Genomic DNA, 19,121 nt, shown 5'->3' with positions numbered 1-19,121 from the left:
TCCCATATAGTTGTAATTGTAATTTAATCGCAGAAAAAGCAATCACTGATGTAAAACAATTGATATGGGATAGGGTTGTATTGCTAAAATTTTAACAAGGGGGGCTCTCTGATATATATCACCAGCAGGACGAAAAATATCAAAGTCAATTTTAACGAAAAATCTTAACAAAGGGGCTGACTCACCCGAGCCCCCCCTCCAGTACACCCGTGATATGGGAACGCTAATCGGCGATAGCAATTGCCAACAAATTTAATTAATCTAATCAGCAGATAGAAATTAGTTGCTACGCAACTGGGACTGATCTGGTTAGCACTATTTTCCACCCAGCAAACCGCCCTTTACTTTACAAAATCCGAAATAAATTGAAGATGGCGGCTAATGGGAAAGAAGCAAAAGCTAAAAGGAAACCATGCATGCACTGGTGCTAGGTCGTTTTGAGATGGCAAGTAATTTTATATTTTTATAATACAGTTTTTAATATCAATATATGAAAATATTTACAGATAAATGTTGCAGTATAAATTTTCATGCAACCACCTTAAGTTATAAACTTATAATCCAGGCTGGAAAATATGTCGTTTTTCGATGATTGTTTAAAATATTATATAAAATATTATATTGTGTAAAATATTAGATTGTGTAAAATATTATATTGTGTAAAATATTATATTTCAAAGTAAAGGGCGGTTTGCTGGGTGGAAAATAGTCCTAACCGACTGATCTAGGACTTTTGAAACGTAATTCAAGGAACGCCAAAAGCGTTAGCCATTTTAGGTTGTCTGGGGATATATACTCCAGGAAAATTTTGGTTTGTAGCATCTCGGAAATGCAATTTCCAGCATTTTACATCAAGGTCAAGTGCTAATCATATTTTGTAGACATCTTTGTGCGTAAAACTAACAGTTTAGTAGCAAATTTAATTGAAATGGTGAACGATACTTACTTAATTGGCCGTTTTGCCTAATTTTGGGCTACGTAGCATGCCTAGGAAACACATATTGCTATAAGCCTGACAAAAAAGGCAAAATCAGCAGAATTTTTAGTGACCAAAATCATGATGTTCTTAGTAGATAATTGTATTTTAAAACAAATAAGGATTTAAATAATAAAAAAATCAAGCAATTTCTAAAAAGTTGCTTGTTGGCTCAGAATTTTCATCATTATGCTCTTTGGCTGCCTTTGGGGCTCATATTATTTTGTTGAGTTTATGTTGATACTCACAGAAGAAGCATGTGCAAAATTTTAGGAAAAAATTCACTGGATAAAAAATTCGCATACATAAAAAAACTCATTCTCCAGACCCAAAGCTCATTCTCCCTTTTTAATTCAATCGATTTTTTACGCGTTTGCGGCAAAGCATAAGAAGCCTTCGTTGTGCACGAAGAAAAGCAGTTAACTAATTATCACCATTAAGAGCACTAAACACGATAGGCTAACGCATGTACGTGTTTTTTGTAAATATCAGCTTGAGAACCGGGAAGAATCTTTGTACTTATGGGTGTATATCCCATTTATATACAACAATTACAACTATATGGAAACTAAGCTTATGTATTATGCGAGCATTAATCTTTTGTGAAAACATGTTGGTGCATGTTGCCGATAAGCTGAAATGACGAGTTGAACTTTTTGTGAACACTTATACAAACCATTTTCCTTTTAGAATTATAAAATGATAATACTTTGTTATAGTTGGAGTTTTCTCAAAAACTAACGAACCGCCAACAACTGTATTTTGACTGACAATAGCACGATACATGCATGAAACGATTTTTGTGACATCAAATACTCTTTTCAATATTGTGATAACATCGATTCAACAATAGCATGACATCAACACTATTGTTGCTCCTTCTTAAATGTTATTGCTCTTTCAGTTGAGATTAAATGTGAGATTAAAGTTATTGTTGATGATTGTTAACAGTACGTTTTTATTTCATATGTTCATAATCAATCCTCCGAATATAGAGGCCCAAACACAAACCTTAAACGATAAGTTTACATACGGGACGGACACTTTTTCCAAATTTGTAGCTTAAAGGCACATATTTCAAAAATGATTTTTTAATAAAAAAGGATTTCAAAGGAGAGAAAAATGTGTTTATAGATTCCTGCAAAAACGATCAAGATAAAAAGAAGCCATATTTTTACATGACAAATAATCTTTCTTATATGTATACATAAGTAAAGTTACAAACATTTTATGTCTTATAAACTTGCTCAGTGGCGTTAGGAATTCCTGCAGAGTATGTAGGAATAGATATTCCAACATACTTGACATACATGCAGATATAATTTGTTTTTGAAGTGAAAGTTTTTGGCGAATTAATTAATTAAAACATGCCTAAATGAATTTTGACCCCTCTCACTTCTTCCAGTTAACTATCACGCTGCCAACGCTACTGAACTGGTTGTTCTCACAAGCAGCATTGAGTTTTTACTTTCATGTAGTAATATTCATTTGCACTTGGCTTTGGTAAAATTTGAGTGAATTATTTGATTTACTTTACTTTGCTACTAAAAGTAGCGCTATTGTTACCATAGTAGTTTTACAAAAACTTCTTACTATTTTAAGATGCTTTTCTGATGTGCTTTTTTTTTTAACAAATTAAACCAAACTCTTAAAAGTTTCACAATACGATATTTTTTATAATTACAGGTTACAAAATTGGATCTCAAATTTATTTCTCTCTGATGGTAATAAAGCACTTGGTTTTCTTGGAATGAAGTGCTTATACGAATTACAAGATGATGATGAGATGAGATCAGCTTGCAAATCAAATAATTTTTCCGAAAGAATATCCATTGATAAGGTTTCTTTCACGCCTCTTGATTCAAACGCCCTCTTCGAATTTCTCTCTGAGTGCCGACAATTAAAAGAACTCAAGTTTTCTTCATGCCAATTTCTTGATAATCATAGCGTCGTTAGATTGTCAAAATATTTGTCAAATGCAACAGCATGCAATGTAATCTCTTTGAAAATTTACTCGTGTGGTGTTAATAATAAATCAAAACATCTTAGTGAAGCTTTGAAAACTGAGCATTGTAAACTTACTGAATTGGTTCTTTTTGGTAGCAATATAGGTGATGAAGATGCGAAATATCTTAGTGAAGCTATGAAAACTGAGAATTGTAAACTTACTAAATTGGATCTTAGTTGTAACAATATAGGTGTTAAAGGTGCTAAATCTCTTAGGGAAGCTTTGAAAACTAACAATTGCAAACTTACTGAATTGTATCTTGATGATAACAATATAGGTGATGAAGGCGCAAAATATTTTAGTGAAGCATTGAAAAGTGAGAATTTTAAACTTACTAAATTTGACCTTAGTAGTAACTATATAGGTGATAAAGGTGCAGTATATCTTAGTGAAGCTGTGAGAACTGAGAATTGTAAACTTACTGAATTGTATCTTTATAGTAACAAAATAGGTGATAAAGGTGCAAAATGTCTTAGTTTAGCTTTGCCAAGTGAGGATTGTAAACATACTGACATTAGATATTAACTTTAACCATTTATAATATAGTTTAATTTGTAAATAACATTAAATATGCTTAAAGAATATATATTTGAGCTTACAGTGGGAATAGCCGGTAAAAATATTTTGATAAAATTAATTATACTGTCTTATTTTATTTGCGTGTAAAAAGCACTTGTCTTTATATCAATTTATGATCTTTTTTCTAGCATGATTTCAATGCTGAATCAATGTTCTACATAATAAATATTTTAATCAAATTATTTGTCACATTCTTACACCGACGGAAATATGTTTTTTGCTTCTGTCTGTTTGAATCAATGTATTGGCTAGCATGCTGTCCTTGCAGAATTAGTGTTCTGCAAGTATGATAACACGTTTGAAAACTTCTGCAAATGTTTCAGAAGTTTCGTTTTAAGATTTTTTGCAGAAGAAAATGTCCATCAGGACATAAAGATAGGTGATAAATAAATATATATTTTCAATTAAAATTAACTCAACATTATAGCGAACGTGTTTGCCTCAGAGACGTGGCTAGCCTGCAAGTGTATTTTTGCAATGTTCATTCTAAAATCTGTTCACTTTGGAAATCTTCTGGATAAAAGGATGTTTAAAAGAACTTATTTTATTCCAAAACTAAATAATCATGGCTTGTTATGTCAATGTGAGGTCAGGTTTTATTTTTTCGAAGATTGGCAAGCGACAATTGGTAACATAGTAATCCCTGAAAAGGCAGTAAAAACATATGCATTGACCTTTGTGTTACGTTTTTGCCAGTAAACATCGATCACAAAAAACTCATTTCAATATATTATATAAATGATTAACTGAATTAAAGCATTATGAAGTGTATGTAGCAATGTATTTCATTGCAAAATTTCAAGTATTTGCAGTGTTGAAAAATAGAAAAATTCTATAAGTTGTTAAAACTACGATAGTTGCTGCAAACCGCGGGAAGTTAACAAACAATTAATAATGTTCATAAATAAAGTTATGAATAAAATTTTATAATTATTAAGTACAGGTCTCATCTTTTCTTCACATTACTTATGATCACATGCCATATGAACTCGCAAGTGTCTTATACACACTTACAAATGCTCACGAAAACTGTCTACTTTTAAAAATTTAGCTACTACGCTACTCACTGCATTTAATTATATTTTCATCTTTTCTGTATTTCCTCCTAAAAATCTCATTGAATTAAAACAACTATCAAGACTACACATCTCTTTAACAACTTATTTACGTGCACGGCAACGGCACGCTTATTTTTGTTTTTTTTTTGGACTATTTTCGGAATAGTTTCTATTATTGCATACATTGAAAAACACGCAATCATTAAAATATTCTATTAACTGAAGAAAAACATATTTCACGAAAACTTTAGAAAATAGACATTTTATTCAATGATTTTACTCAACATTTTACTCAGATATAGTTCTGTGGCATGTAACTTTGCACAGAAACGTTGCTCGTGTAGATTAGCTACGTTTAATTGTTACTGGTCAATGCGCAAGTGCTACAGATAATATTAGTGGTATGTAAAGACTGGCTCACATATAGTTGTAATTGTTGTAATTCTATCGGTGATGAAGTCTACAATAATTAAAACAGTAAGCGTTCACATATTGTTGTAAAAAGGCACGTTAGTACCGAGGTCTCGTGCGTTATGATGCCGGCGAGTTTTGTTAGATTTACGGATGCGTTGGGACATCCTAACTGGAAAGGAGAAATACGGCACGTGTTAATCAAAGAGTATTATTAATGTAACAATGTATGTTGCTGTTGACCTTAACACGATTACGCTTACAGACTGCAATAAAAAAAGGAAAGAAAATTTTGGATTGCTTTTAATTGAAGTTGCGTAGCAAAGATTCCCGTTCACTCATTGGTTAATGCAGGTAGAGTTGTAATCAATACTGCCAAAAAGCGTTACATAAAATTTTGGCATGTTTGTGAGTGTTGCAATTATTGTAAAAGTTGAATCTGCTGCTCCCGATTTGTCTGCGATTAAATTACAACAATTACAACTATATGTGAACTAGGCTTAAGTGAACATAGGTAACTTCTGCGAAATAACTGTTTATCTGTTGAAACTATCTATAATTTCATGGCACAGGTAATAGATTCAAAAATAAATGTTTGGGCATCAATTCTTATTGAGTGAAATAAATGCTTGCACATCAAAATGAAGAAGTCACATACTGATAAAAAATGTCGCTTACAGACAATTTTATTTCATGAATTGCTGCAATAGATTGGTGAAGCCAGTCGAAATTTTACAAAATAAGAATATTTTTAAATTCGTTTGCCTTAATGCAACTAGGAACAAAAGAGAATAAGCATTTCAGGCCGTTCTTCAGTTATTTTATTCGTGCTTTAAAAAAGTGGGTGCAATGAGCGCAAAAGAGTTTATGAGTCAGGGGTGTACCAGGAAAGATCCCGGCAATGTTATAATGGTCACTGAATGGTCCTTATAGGCCAGTCTGCCTCTGGTACATTTATTATTGTACATCGTTCATTTAGTATTAGTAGACAAGGAGATGTTATCTTATCTAGTCTCTTCCCATCATTCGCTTTCGATCCCACCATACACTATATTGGCAATGCAGTTAACCCTTTACTGGGCAGTGTCGCACATCTGCAACGAAATGTTTAATGTGTGCAAACTTTTCGAAAAATTCGCCATGGACTGAGTGCCACTGCACCTTACTTGTTCGGAATGTGATGGATGGGAATAAGTAAAACGACAACAACATGGCGGCGCATCATGTAAAATTTGTGTCGTTCACTTCTATATTCACTCCAAGCTTTCAAAAATGTTTTTTGCCGATGTTTCGCATTTCTACCCATCAAAACCTTCCTTTGAATAATTTATATTCATACCTTTCACATGTTAGAGGCTATGCAAGCAAAAAAGGTGAGGATTTATTTATAATATGTTAATTGGTAACTGTTTTTCAGTTTTTGCCATTTGATTCACAATTTAACTCTTGTATGTTCAATCCATTAACAAGACCAAATGACCATTAACAAGACCAAATGACCATTAACATTTTTACGTCTTTTGTTGCTTTTATCAGGCAATAAAAAGAAGATCATGGCCGCATCATTTGACAGCAATGTTGCTGAGGGGATTGTTGATGTCGAAAAACTAACGTCTAGCATGGAGACAGAGTTAGATAAATTACGTCATGCATTTAAAAATTCGATAACAACGAGAATTTCAACAGGTATGGCCAATAAAAGAGCCAGATCTTCATCACATAAAAGATCTCACTCCCTCCTACCACCTTACTTACTCACTAACTGTTTTGCTTATTTGATCACTATTACAATTATTAATTAATTCACTCAATAACAAACATCCTTGCTCACTCACTCCAACCCTTTTCTCACTCCCTTAGTCTCTTGTTTCTTACTCCAAGCTTTCCTTCCATTTATTTTATTCCATTCACCCTTCTCCTGTTTTATTTCTTTCCTTCATTCCACATTCTTCCATTCCATTCTTCATTCCATTCCATTCCTTCATTCATTCCTTCATTCCACCTTCCATTCCATTCCTCCTTCCATTCCATTCCATTCCTTCCTTTTCCACCCCTCCTCCCTCCCTTCCCTTCCATTCCTTCCATTCCTTCCCTTCCTCCCTTGTTCCATCCTTCCCACCTTTCCCTCCTCCTTCTTCATTCACTTCCCTTTTCCCTTGTTCACTCACATACTCCTTATCTCGTTCATTGATGCGTTACCTCTGTACGTCCTTCTCTTACTTACTCTCTCCCTTTGCTCGTTTTATTTGAAAATGGCTTATTTTTCTCACTCACCTTCTTTGGACAAATTTTGTATTTTCAGCATTTTTCGACAATATCAAAATAATGTCTGGAAAACGTAAAACATCTCTTGGAAATGTAGCCATCATTCAAAATAACGATGACAAGTATATTTTGGATCTTGCTTCATCACCAAATGTAAGGTATTGTGGGACATGATTGAATTGGTATCAATTAAATCATTGTTATTTAAGAGCTTTTCCTTATTTTGGTAGCTGACTCTATCTGTAATGAAGACTTTGAATGACAAATCTATCTTCAGTCCAACACTGGAAGGAAATAAAATCACAGTTACTGTACCAAGGTAAATTTTTCTTAAACAAGGAGTGAAGTATTGTGAATGGTCACACTTCATTAAGAATCATGCGAAAACTTTAGTTCTTAATTTTGTATTGTTTTGTTTAATGTCTTATCACGAGTCACCTTTATCACTTGCGAATTGAGTTGTTAGCTATTCATATGTAGCTTAGTCTAAAGTCGTTCGTACAAATGTAAATTGTTTACTGTAATTTTTCGACAATCTGTTGCATACTCAAAGGCTAACGATAGAAGTGCGCCAGGATTTAGTAAAATCAGCAAAAAGTTTGAGTGAAGAGGCGAAGATTGGGATAAGAAAAGTGCGTCAAAAAGGAATGAATGATATACGTAAACAAAGGAAAGAAATCTCTCAAGATGATGCTAGGATGCTTGAGAATCATGTGAGAAATATTTTATTTAAAAAAATCTCTCTTCTTCTTTGTCTTGATCAAAAACTTTTAATTTATTCAGATTCAGTTCTTAACTGATAACTATGTTAAACAAGTTGACGACCTTTTACAAGAGAAATCTAAAGAGTTATTGCTGAGGTGAAAGAACATTAACAAACCAGTGAAACATGTCATGAACGACTCTATTAATAGTATCCGTAAAGCAAGAGCCATTTATGGGAAGTGCTAGATAAAATAGCGCGCTTTCATTGGCTCAGAAGCATTTTTGGCGGTCTATTTAAACGTAATTTCACCGAAAGAGAATTTAGAATTTCGACAAAAATGGCAGAAGTTTTTTAAAACGCCAATTGCAAGATAAAAAATCCTGTGAGTACGAATGTGATTCGGAGTAGCTAAGAACACCGGCATCTGAGTTTTCATTTATAATGCAAGCATTTCAAAAAATAATAAATGCATGTCCTGTTTTTTCAAGTAGCTAAAACGTTTTAAATCATATTAAACTCTTTATAAACATCGCTTGCTTGCTCTTTACCGTGAAATATCGAACCTCTGTCTTTTGGTGAATATCTCACCCTTTGTGTTCGATCTTTACAAATGGAGATGAGTAAGATATTTCTCCAAGCATATGGTAAGTAATGGCTTAAAAGGACTAATATATGTTATTGGTTGTCTCAAATAATGAAGCCAATTGTTATAGTTCTAGCCATCGAGTTTATTTTCTATGTTGACTATCGGCGTTCACAAGTCTCAAGATTAAATATCTATAATGATTATCCGTACCCACAGTTATTTACATCAAGTATCTCCAATGATCATTATTATCCACAATTATCTTCATCGAATATCCATAGTGATCATCAGCATCAGGAATGGTCTGCATTTATTTATATCTACGGTTATCATCGCTATCCACAATTCTCTACATGAAGTATCTATATTGATCATCATTATCCACAATCATTTCAAGATGCTCTAATCTGCTTTCCAAAGCATTTAAACATTCCTGAATATCAAAGCTTTCATAGCTTGTCAACATCCTAAAAAATATTTGAAGGATATTTCATCGGTTGAATATTCAAAATATTAAATATCCATTCTGTTCCTGACCTGACGTCCATGTCATTTCTTCTATTGTATTTAGTTGAGGTTATTGAATATTGTTTTAACCGCTTGTTTAAGTCTTTCTCGATTGCATAACGTTGATAAAGTGAGCAAACATTTTCTTCTGAAATTTTCAATTTTCTTTCCAGATTTGTGACAAGTCTTGATGATTTCTCAAGTTCTAGTTTTAGTTCGTCACATTGTCTAAAAAATTAATGAATTTGTGTCCCTTTGTGGCGTAGCTACGCGCCACTGGGGTAGTTTTTGTCTTGTCGCGAAAATTTTTGCTAGTAATTCTAGTTTGTATTTTTTTGTTTTTGTCCCTGCTGAAACTGAACAGAAAACTTACGAAGCAAAACTTCACAAGACATCTATCAGGCGTTCACTCGGACTAAAATGTTTTGTTATATTTGCGTATTAGCTATATTGGTTGCCTAATAATAAACATGAAAAAATTTCTTAATTAGCTAATTGTACTTTTTCCTAAAATACCAATGCAATAATACGGAACACCCGTGTAAAAAAGCGAAACACCAGTGCCAGTTTCTTTCTGTTAGTTTTTGAAAAACCGAGTCGTGCATGTTTTCCCCAAATTGCACTCGAAACTATGCTATTTCCTATACAAATAGCATAACGAAGGTCATGGCTATGCATTCTCACATTTGGCAATATATTATGTCAATTATATGTTTTTGTACTCGTCATTACAGACACTCGCGCGTGAAACGATGCAAGAAAGGTTTGATTGGTTAAAGGGCCTCGTGTCAGTCGCGCGTGACTTATGCAATCGCTAGGCACGACAGAAAAAAACGCATTTCAACTCGGCCGTTCTTTTCGGCTGTCCGAGTAAAACATGGATGGCTATGTCATTAGTTTTTCACGAAATAAAATTTTCAACTTTCTAATACTGAGTTCCAAGAAAAATGCTCCTAATACAAGCCTCCGTTGGTGTCTGCGACTCAGTGCATGGTGAAACTGCAGTCTCTAGACATACTCATAAAAGCATTCAGTACTTACGAAAATAATGGTCGACAACTAGTAAAATACTTTCAACAGTCTCAAGCGTTTGTTCTACTTGAATTTCACAAGATTAGAGTTACATATTTATGTAGAAATCCATTGCTTTTACAGCGATTGAACACCAAAATAGTTACGTAGTGTAAACAAACTTGTGGGCTGGCTACGTCACTGATAACGGTCTGTTTAGAATAGCAATGGTTCGTCGTGTATCTTAAATGGATATTGAATACCTATTACTATCCTCGTACTGTTTCTTGTAATCATTTCTTTCATTTATAAAGCTCTGTAAAATTATTTCCAGTTCTGACCTTCAAAACAATAAAAAATTGTAATTTTCCCATTTTGCCTACTTGTTGATGGTGATATGATTCCTTACCTGGTGTCGGGTGGCGTGTTTTTCTTTTTACTTTGACACTTTCCCATTGGCTCATTTGAATTGATTATAACAGTTTTGCAGCTTTTTGTTTTCTTAGGCGTTTTGTGATGTCATAATCGCTTTTAATGACGTCATAATTAGGTTTGATGCTATGGAAAGAAGCCGTTCAACCGAACAAGCAGACACTATTTGTCGATTTGTAGATTGACCATTTTGAAAGCGATAGTTCCCAAGTACAAAGACAGTTATTACGTTTCAAGTTAATGGCTCTTACGTTGCTTTTTGGCTTGAAAGAAACATTTTGGGTGTTCTAATCTATAATCGTTTCGATGCATGGGTAGTCTTGAAAAAACAACTGTTTCACTTTCAAGCGAAATCGATTTGATTATAAATCAGATGATACTGGGTGGTGAAGATTGGCTTCCGCGCAGCAGTGCAGAGACAGAGGGGGAAAGGGGCATCTTACCCTTGGCTCCCAACCTTTCAGCGGCATGTATATCTTATAGAGGAGCAAAAATTAATGCTCAACATTACTGAGTTCAGTAAAAGAGTTCATGTCTTTTGAATGTTTTGCCTCGAGCTCCACAATTTCTCTCGACGGCCCTTTTTCCATGAGGTACACTTACTTTGATAAAGGCAGTGGATTCTGAGTTTCATGCTGGAAGCTTAGTGTTTTTACTTTTCATAACAGCAAAACAAGCTTTGAGCTTTTCAGTATAAAAATCAGTCCGCAGTATAAAAATCAGTTCTTTGATTTAACCATGTGCCCATATGCCCTCCCGGTTATCACCATTTATCAAAGTGCAATGGTGCCTTCTACGCATTGGCTGTTTGGCTCCTGACATACACTGACCTACTCACCTGACATATTCATTGTTAGATTGCATCGGGTTCTCGTGTAAAAAAATGACAACCTTACCGCCCGTCTTCCCAACCAAATGGTAAGCGTATAATCATTCAATTGTAATTACATGAAGTAAAGCATTTATGCTACTGATCTCTATAAGCAACGATTTTTCTCCGATCGTTCCTTTACGATTCCGTTAATGGTGGTAGATTTTGAACGAAGAAGACAATCTCTTTGAATCTGGGCCGAGCGAAGGCTTAAAACGATTACAAATATGTTTAGCTACGTGAAAAAACTAATTTTCCTCCTATTGCTAGCCTTTCCTGCAGTCATGTTCATTTCAGATCAAGGTAAGAGGACGACTAGGAAAGTGATATTTCTTCAACTGTGATCCACTTAGAAATGTTTAATTCACTCTAGTTTCGCTCTGTCCTGTGATGTTTAGGCATTTGGACTGATTCAAACCAGGCAGCAAAGCGTCAAAGGGTATAAGTTGTACGTTTGTAAATGCCGTTGAAATTTGAAAGAATGTTTTATTCTTTTCACTCGACTTTCATTTACAACACGTCAGCTTAGCGCGTTTTTAACAAACGACCTTTGTCGACTTGTTGCTCTGATTTGTGATTATCTTTTCTATCTGAGGACAGTTGCGTGAAATTTTAGTAAATATGCAGTGAACTTTTTCATCAAAAATAGTAAATGATACGCATTTTACTATGGCGCGAATCTCGGAGTTAAAGCATAATGAAAGATCATTATATTGATGATTTATCTCCGGCTAAATTGCAGAATACCCTTCCACTCGGTTTTAGTTGTAGTGTTAGGGTTAGAAAAGTCAAGTTTATATTATACATGTTTTCTGCAATTGCTTCTTATCTCCTGCCTAAGGCTTGTGCTAGCAAGACTATTATTTTAGGATAGTGATGGTTAATTGTGAATGCTGTTGTATTGCTAGGGTTAGCGGTTTCTGCTGAAGAAGATGAAATCATTGAAAATGAGAGTGACGATGAAATCAATAATGAGCGTGAAGAAGAAGAGGATGATGGAAAAGTGGAAACAGATGAGGAGGAAAATGAAGAGAGTGATGATGCTCCACAAACCACCCAACCTGGCACTGTAAGTGTTCATCCCCTAAAGTAAAGTTTTCATTTTTTGTGAACTGTTGTGTGAGCTGTTTTTTTGTTGGTTACCTATTCCATGTTTTGATTGGATATTTTGTTTAACATTGGCAACTGGGTTGAACAAATAGTAAGTTTTTCTCAATAATGGATTCTTTCCTCAAGCAACCGTATGCAAGATGTCTGTTCCACATCAAGTCTGCCATGTCTGTTTTTACTTTCCCACAATGTCAGGCAACAAAACTCTCATGTTCCATGGAAAATCTTCTGGATATGAGAGTTTTCTCAGATACCAATATCCTCATCAGGCAGATTATTCCATCTCAAAATTGATATTATTTATATTTATTTAAACAGAGACTTTGCCATTGTAAAAAATTTAAGTATTGCCTTAAAATGCTGATTGCCTTTGGGTTTTACGCCATTCACCATGGCAATTGCACTTTTTATAGCAATATTTCTATTTTTGCTCAATGGATATCTTTTTATCTTAATAAAGTGATATGCATTTGAAATCAATGTTTCTTCAGGCTGGAGACCAAGAAGTAACTGGGGAGGAAGAGGAACAAGAAATCCCCACTCTTACAGCTTCTCCAGATGCTGAGACAACCATATTGTTTACCAGTCATCCCGAGCAAGGTGTGTTTACTTAAAGGTTGTTTCTATGTCAATCTACCATCAACAATAATATTTGCATACATTTTCTTTAGAAATTGCTGCCGGTAGCATTGTTGATTGTCTTGTTGGTTTTACCAATAATGGCAAGGAGGATTTTGTCATAAATGCATTAGATGCTTCACTTCGATATCCTCAGGACTATTCCTATTTCATTCAAAATGTAAGTTAAACAACTAAATCATGCTACGTAGAGCTGTGGGAAAGTCAGTTTTCAATCTTAGCCTTTATTGTACTTGCTCAAGGGGCTCATCAATGCTCAATTGAGAGGAGGGGTGCAGGTTTTCTAGGTGGGGTGCATCACTGACCTAGCTACCCAAAGGTGCCAGGGCCTCGGGCTATTGTATACTTTAGGCTGACAGATGAGTGAACATTTTGAAATAAAGTGTTAGCTTTTTAAGAATTTTTTATAAAGTTAAGTAAATTATAAATCCTAGTTATGTAACTTAGCAGTACTTCCTCGAATAATCAGCCAAGCTTCATAAATTCTGCATCCAAATAATTCCAACAATGAGTCAAACACAAATACAAATGTTGCTTTCACACATAACAAACAGTGGACAAGAAAATAAAGGGCAATTGGAGTTAACATGATAAAGTAACAGCTTACTTTGCAATTGGTGATTTGATTCCATTTTCACACCTTGATGAAAACAGGCAGAAACTAAAATAATATTTTATTGCATTTGAAATGATGAATTCCATTTTTTACTCAGTCTTATTGTACAATTTCATAGCCTCTGTGACTATAATAACCATTTTGGAATTTTTCTTGGCATGGTGGGCACCCATCTGAAAATCCACCCCTGCTTGCTGAGGCTTTATAATATAGCATCTTATAATGATCAAAATCTTTCACACTTCCTTGACATTTTGTTAACAAAAAAACTGTGCGTACAACTTTTGTGTGAACAAGATCACAACTGTGCAGGAATAAAGTGAGATTATGTTATACATCCTACTTATTTGCCTTCACAAACTTTACTCCTCAACCAAACATAATGCGTCCCAACATCAAATCTTGCAGGCGAAAATTTCTGGAGCTTGTGGTACTTCGTTTTGCTCATCATTATTTCTAGTGTTGATTTTAGGCTGCAAGGCTGCTAATTTGTACTCTCCTTTTTTGATTTTAAATTATTCATCGTTTCTTCTACATGCTTTCTGTTTAGTTCACATCCAGAACATTGAAAACGATTGTTAAACCAGGAGAACAGGCTACCTTTGATTATGCTTTCAAACCTCACGAAAACCTTGGTGGACGTCCTTTTGGCATTGTTGTTGCATTATATTACAAGGACAGCGATGGCAAAGATTGGATGGATTCTGTCTTCAACGAAACTGTCACATTCAAGGAACATGATGAAGGCTTTGATGGCGAGACGTTCTTCTTGTATGTCTTTGTCGCAGCCATGGCCATTCTTGTCATCATGGGAGCACAATATATCTTGTCTTCACTTGGAGTATGTGTCTACGTACTTTTTAATTATGTTGAATATTTCATATTTTCATGTGATAATTATTCAGCTGGGGCCGGTTGTATAATACTCTGAACTACTTTTTAACTACACTTTTTGAAGTCAAAAAGTAGTTAAATTAACCCACCCAGTTGTTGTTGGTTGTTTAAAAAAGTAGTTAGCGCTAACTGTAATTTAAGTTAACTACGCTTTTATACAACCGAGTAGACATGGAAACCTAAGAGAAATCAACTTTTTAATTATGTTAAATATTTCAAATTTCCAATGATAATCATCCAATTGATCTTTAGAAGAAAAAGTCGTCAAAACCATATGTAGAGATGGGAACCCAACACAAATCTGATGTAGATATTGACTGGTTGCCCAAAGAAACTACAACGGAATTTGGTATGTTTATTCGAAATCTTGACTACATATTTGCAAAGTGGAAATAGTATTTTCAATGTTAACATGATAGCTCCATATAAAATTTTTAACACGGCCAATACCTATAAATAATTGTGAAAAGAGGCGTATGAATTTATGACGTTTTGTCTTCAACCGAAGACATCTTGTACATATGCAAGATATTTGTACATTCACTAAGTACATATTAACCGAGCTCAACGTCTTTATGGAGAAATATCAGACCGAGATCTTTTTGTAGGGTTGGCTTTGCTTCTCTAGTGAAATTGCGTCGTCTGGATAACGAAACTCACTTTCCGATTGTTTTTCTTTCGACTCACATTCGTTTATCGTTTTTTTGTTTCGTATTTATGCGTTTGGCTGCTTTCTGTTTGCTTTAGGACGTTAGTTTACATAATGCTAAATTACTTGAAACTGGACTAGCAAAAACGTTTCTAAGCCAATCAAAGCTTTTCATTTTGACGGAAGTGACGCTTGCATGTAATAAATGGTGTTAAATTACACATAAAAAAATGATGAATAAAGTAAGGGAAATATGTTGAAGCAGATGAAAGGGAATAGAGTTACTTTGGGTGTGTTAAGAGAATATCAAAGCTTGAATATGAGATGGCTTTCGTTGGCCATAAGCTGAGAGTTAACAGAGGAAGAAGAGAGAATCAAGCAGACATCAAAATTAGCAGAATAAGATGTATTGTTTGTATGAGAAGAAATACGTAGTGAACAAGGAAATGGTTTTACTGTAAAGTGTCTATTATGGTCAGGGTGAGGGGATAACTTCTCCAGATAGATAAATCGATTTCAAGAATATTTGCAGTATATTTGTTGGATCGAAAATTTCATCTTCATGGGTTTTCGTGGCCTAGAAGGATGTGACTCTGCACCAAATGTGACGTAAAAAGGAGAACGCGTGCCTTGAAGATATAGCTTTTTTTACGGAATAAAGCTGTTATAACTGCATTACAAATTTGACTTGCAACGTAGGTTCATTAGCAAATTTTTAACGAATAATCAAAGAAAACGTTTAAAAGTAGAACTGCGTTTCTCCTTTTTACGTACGTCACTTGTGGCGCGAAGTCACCTACTTCTGGGCGCAGAAATTTCACGAAGGTAACATTTTCGTTCTATCAATTATATTGCAAATGTTCTTAAAGTGGTACTATGACGAAAATTTTGCCTCTCGTTTTTTTTTCATAGATTAATAGTGTATGTTAAAAAATCTCTTCTGGCGAAATTTTAGCGCAATGTATTTCATGCTGCTCGAGTTACGCAGCGATAAAACTTGAACTTTAAGAGCCGCCATTAAAATGCGCCATATTTGAATTTTCAAGAAGGAAGGTGCTTGTGACGTCATAGTCTTAACTCGCGGCTGTTTACAATATAACACTATATACAAATAGAGATTTAAAAGGTTGTATAACTCAATTTTTTTAACATGCCTTCAACACGCTGTGACGTGCAAGATTGCAGTAATAAGTCTGATAGACATACAGGCATTTCATTACATAAAAGCGCAAACGGCGAGTCTTTGAGAAGAATTTGGGTTAAATTTGTTCAGACGAAGCGCGCAAACTTTAATCCGAGTTCGCGCAAAATTCGATTTATGATTTGTTCGAATCACATCTCGGATGATTGTTTTGAGCGTTTATTCCATTTGGGTGGTATGACTAGACGGCTCAAACCTGGTGCCGTACCTACTATTTGGAAGAAACCACAAACACCAACAACGTCAAGAGAGCGGCGTCAGGTTAGCACAAGTTGCAATTATTATATACTTACACATATTGCAGATAATAAATTTTCACAATTTGAGAGAACCAATAATACATCCAGGCAAACTTTCAATATATAATATACATTTATACTAAGGTTTTAAAGGAAATACAAAATGAAGTGTCTGTATCATGCGATGACCTTTGGTCTTTAAACCTAACGAAGCTGCTTGAAGAACAAATTCGTTCAGGCAAACTTCGTTAAAGCCAGGGTGATCCCAAATGCATTTCCTTTCATCGATTTCGAACTGATACATTTTACCACGGCATTGCTCTATTTCCATGCAGCATCGGCACTCTTGAGGGTTGACAACAAGATCCAACGAACAATGGCCACATTCACACCTTTAATATTGGCCAAATTGTATGTTTCCATAAAGTTATCATAGCTAACGGCAGACGATTCAGATCAAAGTAAAACACTAAGAATGACATCTTACCATGAAGTAACATCAACACGGGCATCAAAACGATCTTGCAGCATGTCTTCAACCCGCCGTTCTTCTGCGACTGCAGCTTCGTACTCAGCAATTTCATCGGGCGAAGCAAGCGGTTCAATATTATCGGCAAATGGCAAAATTTCCGAATTAGATTCGTCCGAATTTGCCGTCATGAATACCGATGAAGAAATCGATGCGTTTGTCTCGATCGAAGACTCAGAAAGTTAGCTAGATCTCGATGAATTTGACATTTTTTTGCTCTATTTATGTATTACTTTGTATGCGTAAGACTATGACGTCACAGACCTTTGCTGATTGCAAATATTCAAAATGGCCGATTTTAATGGCGGACATGAAAATTAGACATTTCAAATGTTCATAACTCCCTCGTTATATTATTATTTTTGCTTACATTTTACGAAAGCAATAATTGATATGTGTTTAAACTATTGAATGCTAAAATCGATGATTTTTTAACGTTAAGTTTTCGTCATAGTACCACTTTAAAAGGGAAATATCTCAAGAGCCTACTTCCGCCACTTTAAGGTAAAGACGAAACGTCATCAATCGAAAAACGCTCTTTTCCACAATTCGTTTGTAATGGCTGCATTAGAAATTTTATATCGAGCCACCATATTCATACTGGAACTTGGTTTGTTCGTCCAATGTTAAACATCTCTTAAAATGCAATTTTCCTCGGTTGATGTGAGTGTATTATTTAGGAAAAAATTCCCCGCGTCGTTCACCTCGCAATCGTAGACAGAAACGAAGTGCTGGTGCGGGAGAAGAGTGAAAAATCATCTTGAAATAATTCAACGATGCAATCTGAAAGCTGAAAGAAATTTACTTGGGAAGCAAGGATATTTTCAAACAATTGTTTTTGCATCAGAAATGAAATGCCAATTGCACTCTCACATAAAATGAATTTCTTCTTAAAAAATAAGTTATGAATTTTAGAAATTTTTACTTTTTGATGGTAGCAAAACTAGGAATTATATTTAGTTTAGTCTTCGTGAAATGAAAACAAGTGCGGTGGTTTTCATCGCTCAAATTCCGGTAAATACTGTTAACATATTATTGACAAATCTAATTGGCTATATTGGTTTTCCTTATAGTTTAGGAATTGACCAATCAATGACAGCTATCCTATGATCACGTGCATTGGCATAGACGTTTGTTGCATTAACGCATTCAGATAGAACTGTAAACTCTTCATATTTGTTGGAAAATTCGTTCACTTTGTTAGGGTCTTGTTATCTTTTTTAATTAACTGCGTATGAGGGTTTTATTTTTAGCCAATCAGTGTATTTGTGTGTGTTATCTTAATTTACCAATGAGAACGCGTTATCGCAAAAATAATGTAAAAAAGGACTGAAAATTTGAGAAAATGGCTCTTTCTTTTATTCCTTTAACGTGCTTTTTTTCGAGTTTATGACTCTTCTAAAGCTTTCATACTAAGCTTTAAGCAAATTATGAAGAATAGTTTGCGTGCTAAGCGGTCGTTGTTCAAAAAGCTGTAATTTAGGTTCGCGGAAGAAATTTACAAAGCAGCACACGAGTGAGTGAAAAAAATCTGTTGCTGAACATGAATTTTTCGGTTTTCAAGTAAATGTCACAAAATCAAAGCACGTCGGCAAATTTTAAGCAACGTGCATATTCGCACATTTTTTTGCTTACATTTTTGCGTTCTGATTGGATTTTGAAACTGCAAACAAGTGTACCGATTGGCTCCTAATGAAATTCCTCTTGTTTTTCAAATACAGGCTGTCAGATACAATTTAAATATGTGATAGGTAAGTATGTACCGTTGTCTGCAGAGTTTAGTCATGAGCGCATCGACAATGAAGGAATTATTCAACTATTCTAACTACAGGAT

The 19,121-nt window shown here is 34.6% G+C and overlaps 3 protein-coding genes and 1 long non-coding RNA gene across 4 annotated transcripts in view; 3 read left to right on the top strand and 1 right to left on the bottom strand.

Annotated features, from left to right (window-relative positions):
• Nucleotides 1-3,742, top strand: part of LOC124435951 (NACHT, LRR and PYD domains-containing protein 3-like) — a 40,814-nt gene extending 37,072 nt beyond the window's left edge. The window contains exons 6-7 of the mRNA XM_046985884.1: nucleotides 2,663-3,038; nucleotides 3,084-3,742. Coding sequence (XP_046841840.1) covers nucleotides 2,663-3,038; nucleotides 3,084-3,509 — 802 coding nt within the window. The 3' untranslated portion in view covers nucleotides 3,510-3,742. The remainder of the gene's footprint in view (nucleotides 1-2,662; nucleotides 3,039-3,083) is intronic.
• Nucleotides 3,743-6,238: 2,496 nt separating this feature from the next.
• LOC124436621 (ribosome-recycling factor-like) lies at nucleotides 6,239-8,532 on the top strand. Its single transcript, XM_046986586.1, has 6 exons — nucleotides 6,239-6,405; nucleotides 6,569-6,718; nucleotides 7,335-7,450; nucleotides 7,528-7,616; nucleotides 7,851-8,010; nucleotides 8,081-8,532. The coding sequence occupies exons 1-6, from the start codon at nucleotides 6,243-6,245 to the stop codon at nucleotides 8,159-8,161; spliced, it is 759 nt and encodes a 252-aa protein (XP_046842542.1). The 5' UTR covers nucleotides 6,239-6,242; the 3' UTR covers nucleotides 8,162-8,532.
• A 2,982-nt stretch (nucleotides 8,533-11,514) lies between these two features.
• Nucleotides 11,515-18,490, top strand: LOC124437396 (translocon-associated protein subunit alpha-like). The gene is made up of 7 exons (XM_046987372.1): nucleotides 11,515-11,713; nucleotides 12,319-12,479; nucleotides 13,012-13,120; nucleotides 13,192-13,319; nucleotides 14,326-14,616; nucleotides 14,922-15,018; nucleotides 17,968-18,490. The coding sequence occupies exons 1-7, from the start codon at nucleotides 11,638-11,640 to the stop codon at nucleotides 18,036-18,038; spliced, it is 933 nt and encodes a 310-aa protein (XP_046843328.1). The 5' UTR covers nucleotides 11,515-11,637; the 3' UTR covers nucleotides 18,039-18,490.
• On the bottom strand, nucleotides 16,587-17,284 carry LOC124437400. The gene is made up of 2 exons (XR_006945680.1): nucleotides 17,246-17,284; nucleotides 16,587-17,150 (listed from the first exon to the last, which is right to left on the bottom strand). It is a non-coding gene; the product is annotated as an uncharacterized LOC124437400 (long non-coding RNA).
• Nucleotides 18,491-19,121: the final 631 nt, after the last annotated feature.

The sequence above is a fragment of the Xenia sp. Carnegie-2017 genome, unplaced genomic scaffold (assembly GCF_021976095.1).
Source record: "Xenia sp. Carnegie-2017 unplaced genomic scaffold, XeniaSp_v1 HiC_scaffold_16, whole genome shotgun sequence".
Lineage (NCBI taxonomy): Eukaryota > Metazoa > Cnidaria > Anthozoa > Malacalcyonacea > Xeniidae > Xenia > Xenia sp. Carnegie-2017.
This window is presented reverse-complemented; position numbering and strand designations above follow the sequence as displayed.